The 20,551-nt window shown below is 31.6% G+C and overlaps 1 protein-coding gene across 3 annotated transcripts; it reads left to right on the forward strand.

Moving 5' to 3' along the window:
* The first annotated feature begins 351 nt into the window (after positions 1-351).
* LOC109814600 (Patched family protein) lies at positions 352-17,203 on the forward strand. 3 transcript variants are annotated; one of them, XM_083073914.1, is made up of 38 exons: positions 352-533; positions 970-1,049; positions 1,280-1,379; positions 1,618-1,725; positions 1,947-2,063; positions 2,456-2,606; positions 3,260-3,507; positions 3,640-3,834; positions 3,985-4,061; positions 4,138-4,255; positions 4,753-4,836; positions 5,309-5,404; positions 5,482-5,583; positions 5,695-5,763; positions 6,497-6,784; positions 7,235-7,348; positions 7,533-7,616; positions 7,794-7,922; positions 8,471-8,669; positions 8,761-8,895; positions 9,086-9,129; positions 9,944-10,027; positions 10,156-10,224; positions 10,316-10,392; positions 11,670-11,739; positions 12,038-12,187; positions 13,278-13,343; positions 13,438-13,582; positions 13,735-13,799; positions 13,868-13,933; positions 14,104-14,197; positions 14,292-14,328; positions 14,476-14,533; positions 14,750-14,860; positions 15,184-15,251; positions 15,550-15,616; positions 15,695-15,763; positions 16,906-17,203. In XM_083073914.1, exons 1-38 carry the CDS (start codon positions 495-497, stop codon positions 16,984-16,986), a joined length of 3,954 nt encoding a protein of 1,317 aa, XP_082930040.1. In that variant the 5' UTR covers positions 352-494; the 3' UTR covers positions 16,987-17,203. The 3 variants fall into 3 exon arrangements, with proteins under 3 accessions (XP_082930040.1, XP_082930039.1, XP_082930038.1); XM_083073913.1 differs by lacking the exon at positions 352-533 and having other exon boundaries at positions 540-1,049; positions 6,497-6,592; positions 6,677-6,784; XM_083073912.1 differs by lacking the exon at positions 352-533 and having other exon boundaries at positions 540-1,049.
* The last annotated feature ends 3,348 nt before the right edge of the window (positions 17,204-20,551 follow it).

Consider the following 20,551-nt stretch of genomic DNA (forward strand, 5'->3'; position numbering starts at 1 on the left):
AAAATTTGAATTATGACTTAATCTAAACTATTAAATGTTTGAGTGGAAGAGATTAATTTATTTCTTTATTTAAAGTGATAAATACTCATTTTGGAAAGTCAAATTCTTTAATGTTGATAAATAAAATAGAATATAATCCTAGATTTAAAAAGCTTTAAAACATCATATAGTGTATTTTTGGAAAATGTTAATAAAAATTAATTAAGTCTGCATTAAGTACATTTAATTTTAATAGTATAAAAGCAAATAGATAATGATCAGAAAAGGTGGAGACAATATTTAATGATAGGGGTTGAGAAAAGTCAACATTTGAACATAAATACCTCTTAAAATTCGCGATGTTTGGACGTGATGAGAGAAACGCATACTCTCTTTCATGAGCTGGCGAGACTGTAATAATCTTCTTATAAATGCGGTTTTTGACTCTCAGTGTAATACAACCGCAAACGGTTTTGAAGCTCTGCAACTCTCCGCCAAAACCATAAAGCTCCGTAATGGACCTTCGCCTAGGGTTTCTCAGTTTCTTGTTACAGGCAATCTCTCTCTCACACCTTTTCCTTCAACTCTCATTCTTCTCTCCTTCATTCTTTCTCATTCTTCAATCGGAGCTCTTCGTCATTCGTCAGATTCACAGCATGCTATTCTTGTTGAGTGTTTCTCTTGAATTTCTTTCTGCTTTGTTTGGTTACCACCGGGAAAATTAAGATAATGAAAGATTTGGTTAGTTACCAAGAAATGCTTCAAGATTTCAAGAATGGATAATGATGTGAATTACCTAGAAAACCTTCAGAGTCTTCTAACTCTTTGTTGAAGATGCTAAGCGGAACGGGATTTTCGTGGAGTGTGGGATGGTCGATTTCGTGTGGCTCAGGCTGCGTTTACTTTACTGGCGTGAACCCGATTATGATGCAAGTGCATAAGTTACTTTGTTTGGTTGCATCGCTGACTTCTGCTGTTCATATTTTGCAGGTCTTTATAATTTCATCTTTAGTAGAAGCAGAAAATTTGTCCTCACGGCTTCTTTTGACATCTAATGCCACAACAACGGGGTATTCATTCTTTATATATCACAATCGTAACTGTGGGTTACTTACTCAAAACCAATTGATTAATGCTCAACCGCTCTTCATTTCTAAACCCTGTTTGTTTGTGTGCATCTATAGTACTTCAAAATTTTTCTTGCCTATATTAGTTGAGTGTAGACACAGGACGGGGTTGGACGTGTACTTGTTATGGTCTTAAAGAAGAGAAAAATTTATTTCCATTTTGTTCTATGTAGGAAAAGACATTCTGAGGATTATTGTTCAATGTATGGCATTTGTGGAACGCGCAGTGATGGTAAAGTAGTGAACTGTCCATATGGTTCCCCGGCCGTTAAGGTATTTATCAGTTTATCATTATTTTAGTGTCAATTTGCCTCTATATCTTTTCCTTTCTAAAAGATTCATTTTCTGAAACTCTTTTTTTGCATATAGATTTTTATTCTAGGATATGATTTGTGACGTTGAACTTTGATTTGTTATAAGGTGTATCACATCTTCTAGTTTAAACAATTAAAATTTTAAAGCTCTAAAGGTTGTCATGATCTAGTGAACTTTCTCTCTTATCTTTCCCCAGCCAGATGATTTGCTTTCATCAAAGATCCAAAGTTTGTGTCCAACAATTACCGGGAATGTTTGTTGTACAGAAGCTCAGTTTGACACATTAAGGACGCAAGTCCAACAGGTGAATCTTTTATCATTTTTATTTTAATTATATATCCATATTGACCATGCTGAAGATTTGAGTTGATCTCACAGCCTCTCTCTCTTTGGTTTCAAAGATTTTATGTAATTATGGATACTACTATAAATATACTGACTAGTCATGATTTGCCGTGTCTACATCTTTCTAGTTAATTTTGAAATTCTGTTAACATGCCTTTAACACACTGTACATTATGGCAGGCAATTCCTTTTCTTGTAGGTTGTCCAGCATGCTTAAGAAACTTTTTGAATCTGTTCTGTGAGCTTACATGTTCTCCGAACCAGAGTTTATTTATCAATGTGACTTCAGTTGACAATGTAAGATCCAACACATTCCTATAATGTTGTACTTTTCACGAGCAGTTTTGTAATTTATCACTCTTTTAAACCACAAGAATTTAATCTTAAATATTGTTTTATTCCCCTGCTCCTTCTCAAGATTGTTTTTTCTGCGCTTTTAGTCTTTTTTTATGATAACAATTATTGTTTTATCAAAATAAAATAAACCAAATAATAGGCATCCTTTGAGATGATTCTCTTCTGCTTTGGTTCAACAATACTAGTAAATTCAAAAAATAGCCTATTTGGTGTTCGTTTTCTTTCATATTATTGACAATTTGTCATCAATATTTTGGATGCAAATCACAATTTACTACATTGCCTTTACAATGTGATAATAACTAATAGGCTCTAATTATTACAATTTACAGGTTGGTGGTAATTTGACAGTGGGTGGGATTGACTATTTTGTGACTGATGCTTTTGGTGAAGGGTTATACGAATCCTGCAAGGAGGTAAAATTTGGCACTATGAATTCTCGGGCTCTACAATTTATTGGGGCTGGTGCTCAAAATTTTAAAGGTAAATTGTACTTTTAAATCTTTAACGAAATATTGTTTCTCCTTTCTCGTGTCTTATCTATGATTTCATGTTGCAGTGTTGAATTATAGAAAAAGAGAAATATATTAGCTCTTCAGAACTTTAGATGATAAAGTCTGTCACTGAAATAACTTCTGGAATGTGTTGTGTTTACTCTCTGCACGTGATGTACCAAAGATATTACTGAATATATGCACAAGGCCTCTCCTTAATTAATCTCTCGTTGCCCTGTGTATACTGGCATGCATATATTAAGAGTGAGAAGTAGATGGATCATGGATGCATTAGAGTTCTTGGTTTGTGCTTCTTTGTTGTTTGTTTCAATTGTTTGTATCTCTAACATACATGCGATGAAACAAACTTCGCATCTTACTTTTATTAGTACTTTCGGTTCTGTAAGACATCATCTGTTATATTTTATTTTCAAGGCGACATTTTTCTGGATTTTTCCTTTCAAACATAAGTTGATACCCTCATATACCATTTCCTATGCATAAAAAATTTCTTTGACTATCATTGTACAGTGGCAACACTGCAAATGCAAAGGTTCATTTTGATAGGAATTACTAGTATAAAATTACTTTTTAGTGCATCACTTGTAAGTTTGATGCTCATACTGTGATTTATTTTGGCAGACTGGTTTGCTTTTATTGGTAGAAAAGCAGCCCCTCATGGTCTTGGTTCACCATATGCAATTACATTCCGGCCAGATGCAACCGGGTCATCGGGCATGAAACCTATGAATGTTTCAACTTATTCATGTGGTGATATTTCTCTTGGTTGTTCTTGTGGTGACTGTCCTTCGTCTTCAGTTTGTTCTAATTCAGCTTCACCTACCACTGATAAGAAGGATTCCTGCTCCGTGAGAGTTGGGACTTTAATGGTAAGAGAGCATATTATAATGATTATGATATTTACCGGGTGTATTTTTTTCCATTCATGATGAATAAAATGTGGTTTGAGGAGCCTACTCTGTATTATTAACTAACATGGTTTTTACCTTTTGGAATTGTAGGTGAAGTGTGTTGACTTGATTTTAGCAGTCTTATACATTATACTTATTTGTGTTTTCTTGGGTTGGGGATTGTATCATCGAGTAAGGGAAAGAAAACCAACATACAGAACAAAATCAGTGTCTAATGTGATTAATGATGGTGCCCTGTATTCTCATAATAGGGAGAAGGATGAAAACCTCCCGATGCAGATTCATGTATGTATGCAATTTCTTCATTGTAAACATGTTTGTGAGAACTGTTTTTCCTTAATTTTTTTTCTCTTAAAAATATAAGTTCTGTTTCCTTTCCTTCCTCATGTATGCTTGTTCTATTCTGACTTTGTTTTGACTGATGTTGATTATAAGATGATGCAAGATGTTCCACAAGACAGAAATGGTGTCCGGCTCTCTGCTGTGCAAGGATATATGACAAATTTTTACAGGTTACTGCCTATGCTATCAACATATATCTCATCCCAGATAGAATGTCATCTGAACTCATGTTTGAAACATGATCAGGAAATATGGATCATATGTAGCTAGACATCCAATTATGGTGTTGCTTTCATCTTTGGCTGTAGTTCTTCTCCTCTGTCTAGGTCTAATTCGATTCAAGGTGGAGACACGACCTGAGAAGGTAAATATCACAATTGTTTCTACTTTGCTGTTTCAGTTGCTATAGATTGGTTAATTTTCTTAAATGGTTGGCAGTTTTTTGTTTCTGGACATAATTTGAAAATGAAGTTTGCTTTTGTTTTGATCATCCAACTGTGCTTGATTTGATACACATTATTTTATGGAAGAAAATAAAGTTGGCAACATGATAATTGTGTTAATACTTAATAGGGGAAAATTGTCCACTGTATCAAGAATAAGAAATCTAATGAACAATAGAAATCTTCGATTCAAATGGAATTGGGGGGGTGGGGGATCATGGAATATTGTTCTGGCTAGAGCATAAATAAGTATTACAATTTTGAAGTCTAATGCAATAAAAAATACATAGTTTGGGAAGTAGCTTTAACTATTAACATTGTTATCATATGTTGTCATTTTTAATGTCTAGGCTACTTGATACCTGAATATTTCTTTACATTAGTCGGATTTGGCAAAATAACTTCCTACACTTTTTAGCTCTGGGTAGGACCTGGGAGTAAAGCAGCACAAGAGAAGCAGTTTTTTGACAGTCATCTTGCTCCATTTTACAGAATTGAACAGGTTCTTGTTTTAACCTTTCTCTCTCTCCCCCCCAATTCTTCCCCCACACAGATGGTGGCATGAAGTTCATTACCTGTACAATATGCAACAACTCTACCATGGGAATGTTTTGCTGATTTAATTTTATTCAGTTACTTCTTTTCTTATCTTATGAAAAAAAAAAGTATATTTGTAATTTATTTTGCTTTTAGCTTCCATACTTGTTTGTTTTTAAGGAAAAAAAAACTGCTTTTTATTTATTAAGACTTTACCCTGATTAAACTCTTTGTCAAAATGGCACGAAGTGATGAAGCTATATAATAGTATAATTGTAATCCACTCATAAGAGGTTTTGTCATTTTTTTTTTCTTTTATAGCTTAGTGTTTTGATATCAAGTTTATATTCCTGATAAGGCAACACCAATTTGCAATAATCTTCAGGCTAGTTTTTGCTCAATTGTCTTGATGAATGACAGCCATTTTTCTTTTGCAGCTCATTCTGGCAACGGTTCCAGATCATGTGAATAGTACATCACCAAGAATTGTGTCGGAGGACAACATTAGGTTTCTGTTTGAAATACAGAAAAAGGTACGGATTCCATCTTATTGCACTTGTACTACTGAAATATTTTGATCATTATGTTGCATTGAGGGTGTTGCTGTCAGGTTGATGCAATTCGTGCTAATTATTCTGGCTTGATGGTATCTCTCAAAGACATCTGTATGAAGCCACTAGACAAAGATTGTGCCACTCAAAGTGTCCTGCAGGTATAATTATTGATTTTCAGCCAGAGAACTTTAATGTTTCATTATCTTTGTTATATATTTACATGATTTTAACTTTTATGATTAGCAATTTTTCTCTTTCTTGATTGACAGTACTTCAAAATGGATCCCAAAAATTTTGATGATTATGGAGGAGTTGACCATCTCAATTACTGTTTTGAGGTACTGAATGTTAACTTTTCATCTTGAAGTTGATTGCAGTTGTATAAATTCTTAATTCTACTGTTGTTTTGTGTGTTCAAGTGAAAGACAATTCCCAAGACCTCCTGCTGTATTGTACAATTATGTACCGCAATCAATGATGTCTTTTTCTTCATGCTTTTAAGTTCTTGCATAGAGCAATTGGAGATGTAGAACCATGGCAAGTACTGGGAATTCTTTCTTGGTGTATTTGTACTAAATTTTAATTTTTATACGACACAGGGAAATCAAATGGTTGATATATCAATTTTTTATACTTCATTTTGCACATTGCATCAAATCTATTTGTTCTTTGCCTAACCAATGGGAAACACCCTTGCTTCTTTGTCTTATATGATTGATATGTCATTTTCTTGTTCTTACTATAGTGGCATCAACATGAAGCTTTATCCTTGATTCATACAGTAATGGTGATGTGTATATAATATGGATTTGACTCCCTTATAGGGACAAGGTGCACTTTAGAGGATAAAGTATATTTATATACATTGATTAGAAAATTAATGGTTGAGATTATGATAAGATACAAGTATCACAAACTTTGAAGTTGTTAAAATATCAAGCCTTGATTTTCTTATCAATGGTTATATATGCACTTTATTCTCTAAAATACACCTCACTTTAGAGGAGTCTAATCTATATATAATATAATTTCAGAATCACCTAATTATTTTTTAATGTTGTGTTCATTCAGCATTATTCCTCAGCAGACCAATGTATGAGTGCATTTAAAGCTCCTCTTGATCCAAGTACTGTATTAGGAGGTTTTTCTGGCAATGATTATTCTGGGGTACTCTCTCTTTTCTTCTATGTTGCAAATGATTTGGATTTTATTGGGCATATGGTAACTATAATGCGATTTTATTTAAGACAGGCATCTGCGTTTATTGTAACATATCCGGTAAATAATGCTATTAATGAAGAAGGTAATGAAACCAGAAAGGCAGTTGCTTGGGAGAAGACCTTTATTCAGTTGGTGAAGGTTAGTATCTTGATTTTATGCTTGTCTTCCTTTTACTGACTACTAAGTCGTATCTTTACAGTCATTAGACCTGTATATGGGCCACAGCTTAGACACTAGTCCTGCACAGTGAATCAACTGTAAATAGCTATGGTTGCCAACTTGCTTCAGCAGAAAATTACTGGTCTAGGTTGCTACAATTTCTCATCCATCCCTAGCAAGTACTTTATCCGGGTTTGATACCTGGTGACTATTAGTACTCACACTTAGCTTAATTTACACATCCCATAACTGGGTCCTAGGTATTCCTCTGTGAAAAGAACAAAAAAGATTCATAAAATGTTTTAGTAAGTTGCTTGCTTGTCCTTTGTGATGTTATATGGTCATGTGTTCTAGAATCAGGCCATTACTGTTCTTATCACTCATCCTAGCTTTCTTGATTTCCTTTATCTATTATGTCCTTTGTGATAGGATGAGCTATTACCGATGGTACAATCAAGAAATTTGACACTAGCTTTTTCATCTGAAAGCTCTGTAGAGGAAGAGTTGAAAAGAGAAAGTACTGCAGATGCTATCACTATATTGGTAATATCCTCCTTCTTTTTGATGTTGGTACTTGATTTTCCTAAAAAATACTTTCCCGCCTTTTTTTGAGGCATGATTATGGAATCATTTGAACAAGTTTTATGTCATGTATTTCCGAAATTAATATTTTCTGTTTGTAGGTGTAATTTGTTTAACTCTTGTATTGTACCTTATTTTATTGCAGGTTAGCTATCTTGTGATGTTTGCTTATATATCTCTTACTTTAGGGGATACACTCCACCCGTCATCTTTCTATATTTCATCCAAGGTACTGTCCTGACCACAGTATCAATCCTCCCATCTGTTTTTTGTTTTCTTTATCTTCCCTCCTCCCTATTCCTTCATTAGTATTTACTTATGGAAATCAATTTTTGATTTTAAGCAGTTTGTGGAGATAGATTTTTATGATGTATATAAATATATATTGTATATTTTTGGGTTACAGGTGTTGCTTGGTCTTTCAGGAGTAATTCTTGTTATGCTGTCTGTCCTTGGATCAGTTGGATTTTTTAGTGTGCTCGGTGTAAAATCTACTCTGATCATCATGGAAGTCATTCCCTTTCTTGTCCTAGCTGTAAGTTTTCTTTTGCTTACAAAGTTATCAAGTGATAGCTATGAGTGAGTCATATTTATAAATATTTTTATAGTTTGTGTTGGTTGTGGTATTTTTATGGCTAATGATTATATCATTGTTTTTGCAATCTAATGTTTATCTGCTCAAAATTTTAGTTTAGAAAAGTAACATGGTAAATTCTTGGATTTTATTGATGTTTAACTACATTACAACCTCTACTTTTGTTACTTTGTTATTGCTACCAAGAGTTATCTTTATGAGTGAAAATATAATCAATCATGCATCTTTTTCTATTATATGATTGTTCTGTTCAAGCCAGATGATTGTTTTCTGTCTATCCCAACATGTTTGGTTGGCTAGAATGCATTTTGTGTCTTCATTAAACTTCTTATAGAGATAGATTTGTGTACTAGCAGGACAATATATTAGCAAGTGACTCTCCTGTCAAATATAGATATTATATTCCAATTCACCAACTTATTATTATTATTTTTTTATGTTTACCATTCTTCTGTTCCTGTTTGTCTTTTTTAATCTCCCTGCATTAGGTTGGGGTCGATAATATGTGTATACTAGTTCATGCTGTAAAAAGACAACAGCCAGATTTGTCCTTTGAAGAACGAATAAGCAATGCACTTGTTGAAGTTGGACCATCAATAACATTAGCCAGTGTGTCAGAGGTTTTAGCATTTGCAGTTGGGAGTTTTATTTCCATGCCTGCAATCCGTGTGTTCTCCATGTTTGCTGGTAAGTTTTTGTCATCTTGAATTTTATACTTTTGCAACAGTCACAGTTGTTTCTTTCGTGTCAAATGCTAATCCTTAGCTTCCCTTCACAGCATTAGCTGTTCTTTTGGACTTCCTCCTGCAAGTTACTGCTTTTGTAGCTCTCATAGTTCTTGACTCTTTGCGAGCAGAGGATAAGAGGGTTGATTGTTTTCCATGCATAAAAGTGCGTGCAAACCCTGATATAGGTATAAATAAAATTTAATCTAAGATGAAACCTTGTTTATCACTGCAACTCTTTTTCAATTTGATTGTAGGCTTTCCCTTTTTTATGTTTAACAACTATATCTTTGGTTTACCAAAATGGTCTTTTACTTAAAAAATATATATGAAAGTTTAGGTTACTTCCACTAAAGTTTGTCTTTCATTACTTCTCAGGAATTGGACAAAGAAAACCTGGTTTATTGGCTCGATATATGAAGGTAATTATTATTATCCTCATTAACAATAAGTGTTTGCTGGTACTTAAGACAGCACGGAGTATACCCGTCATTGTTTTTGTGAAGCACATTATATATAGCATTTACTTTTATTCTAGATGTAATAATAAATTGTACAGTCATATTAAGAGAGTAATTGGTATGCTAACATTATACTATTCTTGGGATTCAAATTTAGTCGATATAAAGATCTTTTTTTATTATGAATTATTATTTTAGTCCTTGATCTATTTGAAATTTTTTAAATAAGTTACTTCAAAAGTTTGTAATTAGGTTAGGTCCCTGAACTATGGATCATTTTTAATTGGCTCCTTGTCTAGGGTTCCGTTAGGGTTTTGTTAACTACAAAAACCTAATTGAAAATTCTCAAACCCTAAACCTAATTAAACTAGTGATCTGCTCCTTGAACTATTTGAGAATTTTTAATTAAATGGCTTATACTTGATGAAACACTGACCAGGAACCCAATTAGAAATGCTTTATAAGTTCACGGGTCTTATTAACTTTAAAATATAAGGACTATTCAAAATTTTCTGAACATTTTAGGGACTGACAAATTAATTTAACCTCTTAAACTTTTTTCTGTAATCTTCTAGCGATGAAGACTACAAATCTTTATCAAACTGTCTGTCATAAAGACCTATTTTGGTTTCTGTGAACAGTTTGAGTTTGTTTGTTCATTTTTAAGCGCCTTTTGAATTCTGACATATTTGGTCCAACTTTTGCTGTTGACTTCGTCAGCAATCTCCTTAGTTTTACTTAGTTTCTTATCCTGCTGGTTCATTTTCCCTTTCAGGAGGTTCATGCTCCCATTCTGAGTATTTGGGGCGTAAAAATAGTTGTCATAGCTATTTTTGTGGGATTTGCATTGGCCAGCATTGTAAGTCTATGTATATGTTTCTACAGCTTTGAAATTAGTTAAACTATACCTGTCCGTGCTTCTAATGCACTGTTTCTTTCTTTTTTCATTTCCTCCCTTTATATTTAACTATATCTGTACTTACTCAGGCATTGAGCACTAGAATTGAACCTGGTTTAGAGCAAGAAATTGTTCTTCCTCGAGATTCTTATCTTCAGGTTTACATTTTGGCTCAGACTAAGATTCATGTTTCCTTTTAATTTCTATCCATGTGCATGTGTTCAGACTCATATACATGTCTTTCTTCAGGGTTATTTCAATAATGTTTCAGAATATCTCAGAATTGGACCACCTTTGTATTTTGTTGTGAAAAACTATAACTACAGGTATTTTTTTCCTGTTATGTTTTGTTCTGCATCCACCTTTGTGTATACTGAATTAGTACTTTCCAAGTTTGTTAATTTGCAGGGATGCATGTGGTCATGTGTTAGTGGTAGGAGTATTGCTGCTCCTTGTAGTTTAGTGACATTTCAGATTGGCATGGTTATTCATATGATATATGTATAATGTGTTGCACCAAATTTAATATTTTTTGATGTTATACTACCAATATAGATAACTGCCAGTCTTGGTTCAAACTTACTGATGGATAAATTTCTTAGATCATGATATAATGTTATTAATTGAACTTCCAAATTTAGACAATAGTACTATTTGTCATCTTCTAATTCTATTATTGTTAGTTGTCATGTTTTTGTAATTTCTTTCTTGCTCATAGGCATATACATGAATAAAAACAAACTTTTGTTGACCTATATAGCACAGATTCAGACACAACACGAGGATACAGAGACACAGAGATATGGCAAAATCAAAAAAATATAAGACATATGGATACGACATATATATAATATATAATATAAAAAATATGACAAAAAAAGTTATATATTGATATGACAATAACTTACTAAATCTCAAAAAAAAAAATACTAAGAGGCAACATAGTCCACAACAAAAAATCTAACAAAAACCATCATAATAAAGAAATACTATGGGAAATCTTCATTGTTAGTCATCATCATTGAAAACACATCTTGTTTATGTTTTTATCAAGATTTTTTCTTTCTTTTTTTAAAAAATCTTGAATCCTCCCTTTTTTGTTTTGTTTTGTTTTTATCGAGATTTTTCCTTTTTTTATAAACAAAATATTGCTGTGCCCGTGTTTGTGTCCACAACTAGGTGTGTCCGTTTCCATTTTGTGCATGGCTGCAACCGGGCATGTCCATTTTGTAGGTGTCTGATTTGTGTGGACACAGTCCATAGCTGCGTCCTCTCCGAAACAGTGTCAGACTTTGGACATGGCAATCTCACATCATGTTTGTGCATCATAGCTGTTGACATTAGCATGAATCATAGTAATTTGTGCTTTACTAAATACACCCTCCTTGGTTACAACATGGGATTGATTACAAGTTGTTTCCCCTAACCAGTTACAACTGTTTTATGAAGTTGTGAATTCTTTACTTCATCTTGAGATCTGCTATTAGTATTTCAGCAACTTAAGTTGAATATATCACTGGATGAGGGATGCAGATGCTTAACCTTGTCCAAGTACTTTTAATGTTAAGGAAGATTCATTCTAATGTTGTTTCCCTCTCCTCAGCTCAGAATCAACACATACGAATCAGCTTTGCTCCATTAGCCGATGCAATTCAGACTCTCTTTTAAATGAGGTATAAACCATTAGCAATTGACTTATTTGACTCTGAAATACACTCATGTATATGTATGTGTGTTTGTAACCATGCTTTTGGTTATTTGTGGAACATTTAACCTTACAAATCCATTATTTCTTTATGAGACATCTGTTTGCCTTTTATAATTTATTTTGCTTGTATTGTATTGAGCTGGTAGTCCGTGCTATATCCATGTACTTGTTTGCTGAAGTAATTGTTGATCTTTCCTTACACTCTCATGAAAACTGATAACTTGGCTACTCCTTGTAATGGATGTGGTCTCTTTACCTTGTAGATTGCTAGAGCGGCCCTAGTACCTGACACGAGTTATATTGCCAAGCCAGCTGCCTCATGGCTTGATGATTTTCTTGTGTGGGTATCTCCAGAAGCATTTGGGTGCTGCAGGAAGTTTACAAATGGGAGTTATTGCCCTCCTGATGATCAGGTCAGTTGCACACGATAGTAAGCTAGTGATTAATGTGTAAAATCTTAATTCTGTTTTAATATATGCTTGCTTGTGTTGTGTTAGGATTGCTATGAATATTTTCATGATGACTTAATAGAAAAACTAGTCATTATCAGAGGAAATGTACTCAATAGTGCATGAAGACTAATGATCATGACAAGGAGTTTGCAATTTACTTAATGTGTTAGAGTTGGATCTAAGCTTCGTTATTGGTAGTATAACCAAAGAATGTTTTAAATGAAAAATTAATAAATTGCAAAGAAATGGAATGACTGTCAAAGGATGAGAGATTTTTCGTTTATTGGTAAATAAAATTAAAGTTAAAATACTATTTTAGTCCTTACAGTTTTACTTATTTTACCTTTTAGTCCCTATAGTTTTTAAAAAACTTTTTTAGTCCTTATACTTATCTTTTCTATCCTTTTTAGTTTCTATAGTTTAAGATAGATTCTTTTTGTCCTTATACTTGTAGTTTTTTAATCCTTTTAGTTCCTATTGTTAATTATTTTTTTATAACGTTTGTTTTGTGTTGATATGGTAGATATCTTCAATTTTGTGAGGGTTAAAAAAGGGATGTCTCAACAATGGATATCGTACTAAGGGTATAAAAGAGGCACAAAGTGTTTAGAGACCTAATTTAGAGTAATTTTAGTAAAATAAATTTGACATCAAATAGTCAAAGTTGAATTAATGTTTCTGTTACATCAACACGAAAGAGACAACATTACAAAAAAAATTAACGACAGAGATTAAATAGATTAAAATATGCAAGTATAATAAAAGGATCTATCTTAAACTATAAAGACTAGGATTGAAAATGATAAGTATAGGAACTAAAAAGGTCTATTTTAAATTATAGGAACTAAAAAATAAAGTGAAACTATAAGAACTAAAAAAATATTTAACATAAAATTTATGTAGAAAAATTCTCATTTTTTTATTTTTATTTTTATTTTTTTGTAAAAAGAAATTATGAGAGTAAAGATGTAGATGGAGAATAAAATTTTGCTAAAGCAGTCAAAGCATACAATATAATTTTATGGTAGCTGACAGTAATTTTTCTTTTCAGCCTCCTTGCTGTGCTCCTGGGGAAAGTTCTTGTGTTTCGGTGGGAACATGTAAAGATTGCACAACGGTAATTAAACAGATTTGTCTCAACCTCTTTATTTTGTTCTTGTAATATTTGTTTCTCTTATGAGACCTTAATCAAACACTTGTAAGTTGTGCAGTGTTTCCGTCACTCTGATCTCCATGATGATCGACCATCTACAGCACAATTTAGGGAGAAACTGCCATGGTTTCTTAGTTCTCTGCCATCTGCTGATTGTGCAAAAGGTGGTCATGGAGCTTACACCAGCAGTGTTGAACTGAAAGGTTCACTGATTTAAAGACACTTTTCTTGTTTTCAAATTCACTTTTTAAATCTGGTTCAAATTCACTTATTTAAGTCCTGAAGCCAGAATCAGTTTGAGTTCCAGATTGTGTAATATCTCAGGTGTGAATTTTGATTGTTTCTTGGTTGTCAGGCTACAACAATGGCATTATTCAAGCATCGTCATTCCGTACATATCATACCCCTCTCAACAAGCAGGTAGTATATTTTTTCTATAATTACATTTGTGTCAAAGGACTCCTAGTTTAACTGTAAATTTGTTTTAGATTGACTATGTTAATTCTATGAGGGCCGCACGAGAATTCAGTTCAAGAGTTTCTGATTCTTTGAAGGTAATGTATCAATCAGTTACACTTTTTGAATCAAATATTTTCTTTGGCCATTAGATACATAGTGTATTAGTGGAGAAGGTAATACTATTAGAATGAGCTAAAGTATGAAGTTGCAGATTTAGCTCTTTACCACATTCTATGTCCAAACTAACATTCTTTTTCTGATGCAGATTGAGATCTTTCCGTATTCAGTGTTTTATATGTTTTTTGAGCAATACCTTCATATATGGAAAACTGCACTGGTCAACCTTGCTATAGCTATTGGTTAGTATTGAGACACTTTTGGTGTAATTTATTTATTATCATATTGATGTTTAGCTTGTAAAATCATTAACTTCATCATACAATTATGTAACAGGTGCAGTATTTATTGTGTGCTTGGTTATCACTAGCAGGTGAGCAGGGGCTTATTTTAGAGAACAGTTTAAGTTATTTTTTTCTTCTAAATTCATGAATTAAATAGAGGTATCCATGAGACTTATTGTTTGATGAATCAATCAAAACTTGGTTTTGATCCTCTTTTGCTTTCATCCTTTATGCAGTTTATGGAGTTCATCAATCATTTTATTGGTGTTGGCGATGATTGTCGTTGATCTTATGGTATTTTACCTTTGTTTTAACTGTTCTTTGATTTATCACTTTCTTGCTAATTGACATGTGATTCTGTCATGTAGTTCGTTTTTCACACACAAACACACACAAGCACACACATACACACACACACACACACATATATATATATATATGTTGGTGCTTGGTATTTAGATTTTTGAATCACCTAGTTATTTGTTTTACTTACAAGATTATGCTTTGTAGGGTGTGATGGCCATTTTGAATATCCAGTTGAATGCTCTCTCGGTGGTCAACCTTGTTATGTCAGTGGGCATTGCTGTTGAGTTTTGTGTGCATATGACTCATTCTTTCACTGTTAGTATCACTCCACTTTCCTGTTTACATTGCACACACGTGTGCATATGATGTACCTCCTCTTCATCTAAATTTTTAAAACTAAAATTTCCTCCCTTGTTGTTTTCAGTGAAATTTATTGAAAAATAAATCTTCGTAATTTGTCGTCTTCTGTTTTCCTTATCTTTCTCCTTCCCCCAAGGCTAATAATATTAGTATAAGTATTGAGTTCTGTAATACTGAGCTACCATGTCATCATCATGTTTTCTATGATCTAGTTTCCATCATTTCCATGTGACCAAATCTTTCCATCATTTCCATGTGACCAAATCTTATTATTACAGGTAGCTAGTGGAGACAGAGATCAACGTGCTAAGGAGGCTTTGGGCACAATGGGTGCTTCAGTGTTCAGGTGATTTTGTGCTAGAAAATTTTTATTGTTCAATTTCTTGAATTGCACACATGCATGCATGCAGTGAAGAAGTCATAATTGTGTGTAGGAAATAATACAAAACATTTTTTCTTCTTGACTATGAAGGACTAGATGCAGTGATCCTTAATTGACCTCTAATATTTACACTAAAAACTCGTGCTGTTTCAACACCTATTTAACGGCAATTGTATTGCATCAGCATCTGCATCCACACATTGTTGTCTTAAATTCGTGTATTGTATCTTTTCTGAACAAGATTTATTTTATGCGGTTGCAGTGGTATAACACTCACAAAGCTGGTTGGAGTTATTGTTCTTTGCTTCTCAAGAACAGAAGTGTTTGTGGTATTTTGAGTTCATCCTTAGTTTATGGTCTGACTGATATTATACATGTTTGCTATAACTAGCCTTTACATTTTGCAGATTTATTACTTTCGAATGTACTTGTCGTTGGTACTTCTTGGTTTCTTGCATGGACTTGTTTTCTTGCCGGTCAGTGATGTCTTCTTAATTTGTCCTTTTTATTCAATTGAAAGGATACCTACACCTGAAAAGGTGCAGCTGAATTCATGTACACTATTATTGTTGGAATATAAATAAAGTCTTGCATCAATAAAATAAAAAGAAATAAAAGTTTATAAAATACACAACTATGAGGGTTTAAACATAAAGTGAACAATATCAAAACCAATGTGGAGTTGTGTGTAAAATAATATTCATATTTCATTGGTTAGAACCTTTTCGAGCAATAACTAAAAATAAAATTGAGTGTGAGCTCAAAGTGAACAATATCAATAATGTTGTGAAGATGATGTGTGCAAATACTTTCGATAACTCTGATAAAACAATAATGTATAATATAATCCTACTCTTGATAAATATATCCCAACAATTATTTATTTATTTATTTTAATTCAGTGGAGTTAGTTTTTCATTATTCACTCAACACAAAATGTGGAAGTCTGGAAGTTTTTCAAAAGCGTGACGCGCTCTTTGACTCTAACATCTACATTACTTCTAATGTGAACTAGCCTTCAGTTCTCCTGACCAAACCATAACCTTTCTGTCCAGTGTTTTCTCCTGCTGCCATTATCCTCTAAATAACCTTCAATCATACCTTGTCGTACTTCTTATATATTTGGGTATCACTCTGGTTTCCATACTTTTTCCTGAGGATTTAGATCCAACCAAGGGGTGTAATTTAAAAATTTGAAGGTCATATAGTAACTGCTGACGTGAAAACTGAGTAGATTCGCGTATATCCATAATCTCTTATTCAGTGCTAATAATTTATTAAATTCTAAAGCATGGAATTTCTTATTAGTAGTTGTCTATTGTCCTTTTATTTTTCTGAAGTGCAACGAATGCTGTAGACTATCCAAATCCATTTTGTAAGGACCAATAAGTTGTTTGTTAATACTTGATGACTCCAAGCACTTGCTGCTAAATTTACAACCAATAAATGCTCCACAACTTGTAAGATACTTGTGTCCAAAAAAATAACCTTGTACATTCTGTCAGAAAATCGATGGCCAAGTGCCCAACTAAACCTTATTTCTCCATTTATGCCCATCTTTGGACTTTGTTCTCGAGACTGAACATATTTTCATGCTTTTTTTTCTCTCCTGCTACAGGTGGTATTAAGCATCTTTGGTCCACCTTCAAGATGTTCAATTATTGAGAAGGAGGAAGACCGTTCATCAACCTCTTCATAGATATAAACTTACAGGCATTAGTGCAGAAGCATCTGTAAAGTACAGAATTTTCTAGGCGAAACAGAAGATAGGAAATACACCAATTTTGACATATCCGCCCCTGACTTATGTATCATAAATCTTGTACCTATTTAATAATCTCTTGTATGTAAGGTTAAGGTGGAAGTTTATGAAAAACCAATTTACAAGGTTAAATTAATCTGCCTTAGTTTTATTATATTTGTGATCGAGTCTATAGTTTTTTGTTGTTGTTAGAAGTCTTTATATTTTCTAAACTTTTGATTAAATCCTCATAGTTCAATTTGTAATATTGTCTTTACATGTTAACACCACTTACGCTACAAGCAGAGCTAATGTGGTATTTTAAAAATGTCAGTTTTAGTGATAAAAACCAGTTTAGGTTTCTTTCATGGATTTGTCAGTTTTTAGTGATAAAAACCAGTTTAGGTTTCTTTCATGGATTTTCTTGCCCTTTTTGCTTGTGTTGTTGTGAGGTTTCTAATGAAGGGCATGAAGAGTTTTCTTCCCCTCAATTTTTAGCATACAATATGTTAATTAAAATACAAGTAGTTTATTATTTTTATTTTTATTTTATCACCAAATTACATATTTATGAATATATGAATTAAATGTACTTGATCGTTAAGATAATATTAATTGAGATGATCAATTTTTTTATGAATGAGAAGGATAGATGTTGATTTTTAGGGTTTGTCACATAATAAAAAACCAAACATAAAACTATGATTTTGAAAACAAGCCTGTGATTTGTTTAGAGTGTGCATATTAGTTTAATTTATTTCTTTCTGTACAGTAGCGACAGAAAATTACAATTTAAGATTTGTATATATTATTCAATTGTAAGCTAACATTTATTTCTTACACTTTTATACTCATCTTTTATTGTTATATTTATTAAGTTTAGTTCTCTCACGCTGTCAACAAAAAAAGTTTTATTCTGATTCTTATTTGATGTTTATTAGTATTTTAGTTTATATATATATATATATATATATATATATATATATATATATATATATATATATAAATAAATTTTCACTTTATATAGATAAGATTTGTAATAAATAACTACTTGATTATATAATGATGAGTTATTTTGTAATTTTATTTTATAAAGATATATTTTTCTAAGAGGAACATTATTATCTTGTTTTTATTAGGTATTTCGCACACAATTTAATATTAATGAGATATTATCCTCGTAATTTTACTTTAATTTTGAATTATCATTCAAAAGGTCTTAATCAATAGAATATATGTATTTTATAAATTCTTAATTTTCTTTTTATTCTAATAATGTGAGACAATTGTATCTCAACATATAATCATGTTATAATTAAAATTCGTAATATATGAATTTTTTAAATAATATATAAATAATATTTTAAATTTATAATAAGTAATTTATATTTATATTGTCATACAATTAGGACCTCAGAAGTGGATGAATGATTTAAGGTTGTTTAGCTTGAGGGATTAATAAGTGATCCTAGTTGTTAGCAAGGTAATGTTGGAATAGAAGTTGATATGGGATGATTAAGTTGAAATATTGGTTGCATGTTGGTGTTTTATGTTGTGATTTAAGTTGTTGTAAATGTTGGAAAACTGGTTGCATGTGTTGGGATTTGTTGGAACTGCAAGATTTTGATGAAAAATCGAAGTCGGGTGATTCATGGCGCTAGGTGGGTCTTTGATAGAGAGTCAAATATCTCGTTTGCGTGAGATGAAAATTTGAATTTGAGTCTCTAATTGAAGGGTGTTGGGCGTGAAATGAGATGTGTGAGTCGCGATATCAGTGAAGTAGAAGGGTGAATCTCTACTGAGGTCGCAATACTTATTCATATATTTGTAATATTAAAATTTTACATATAATTTTTAAAAGTATAAATATATATAATAATTATTTTTTACAAACTTTTATATTTATGATTACCATTAAGAATAAAATAAATAAGGTCAGATTATGTTATATTATAATTTAGTATATTTGAACCTAATTACATGTTTTAAATATGACTTACTTATCTGTCATAAATATTTTTTAAATATTTGATTAGAATTACAATCTTAAAGACCTACTTTATAATAATTTAATACTAATAAAAACATAAAAATAAATATGTTAAATTGTATAAAAATCAAGTTTAATTTATTTATGCTATAAACATGTTTTTAATATCTAATATAAATTTTAAGATGATAATTTATTTTAAAATATATTTTACAATAAAAATTCTAAATAGAATATAAATCTTTCAATCTTTCCTATTTTGATTTTAATTATCAACATATAAATCTTACAATATTTAATATTTTGATTTTTTTAATCCAATGTATACAATAAATAGAAAGTACAAAAGGTAAATATACATGTTACAAATTTTATTTTATCAAAAAATAATTTTTTTAATATAATACATTATATATGTGAGCATATATATATATATATATATATATATATATATATAATTAAAAATTTTAAAAAAAATTGATTCATTATTAAGGAGTATTTTTTATGAACTAATCTTTTTCAAAAATTTGACAGATATCAAATAAATGAACAACCCTTCCAAATTTATATTTTATACATATGATAATTTAAATAGAGTTAATCACCTATACACTGCCAGTGTAAAGTTTTTTTACACTAGTAACCAATTAGATCTTTTAATTGTGTCATGTCACTATAAACACATTTACTTTTAATAGTGACATGGCACAATTAAAAGATCTAATTGGTTGTCAGTGTAAAAAAACTTTACACTGACAGTGTATAGGTGATTAACTCATTTAAATATATATGTTTATTTTATTATAATATAACTTATTTTTTTAAAATATATTATTTTTTGGATAAAAAAATATGTATGTGTAAAATAGTAGTGGGGGCAAGTGCCCCTACTCTCTTCCATGTAGATCCGTCCTTGAATTGCACAATATGTTCGTTTAAGAGGAAACGAGGCTTAAGAATCAAGGAACTCACTCAATTCATTATGTAAGTCACCAAGGAAATCAAGGAGTTGGAAAGAAATTTGTAAAGAAACATGATAAGGACAAAGGTCCATTAAAGATTGATGAGGCATTTGCGCAAATCTAGAAGATAGTATCAGTGGGTAATAATTATCATTTAAATGGGAAATCTGAATATTTCTAGAATTGCCCAAAATATAATGTTTGGTTTGAAAAGAAAGATAAGCTTAATACTTTTGTATGTTTTAAATCAAATTTAACTAAAGTTTCCCATAATACATGGTGGATTGATTTTGGATGTACAAATCAAGTTTCTAATATGATGATTCATTAAAATCCAAGCTGTAAACCCAAATGAGAAGTTTGTCTTCATGGGGAATAAAGTGCAAGCTCCTACAGAAGTAGTTGGGACTTATCGTTTAAATCTTGATATTGGATATCATTTATATTTATCGGAAACTCTTTATGTACCTAGTTTATCTAGGAATTTAGTTTTATTATCTAAACTTGATGTTATTGGATACTCTTTTAATTTTGATAATGAATGTTCCAATTTATTTAAGTATAATCATCT

The sequence above is a fragment of the Cajanus cajan genome, chromosome 4 (genome assembly GCF_000230855.2).
Source record: "Cajanus cajan strain Asha chromosome 4, NIPB_CcT2T_4, whole genome shotgun sequence".
Taxonomy (NCBI): domain Eukaryota; kingdom Viridiplantae; phylum Streptophyta; class Magnoliopsida; order Fabales; family Fabaceae; genus Cajanus; species Cajanus cajan.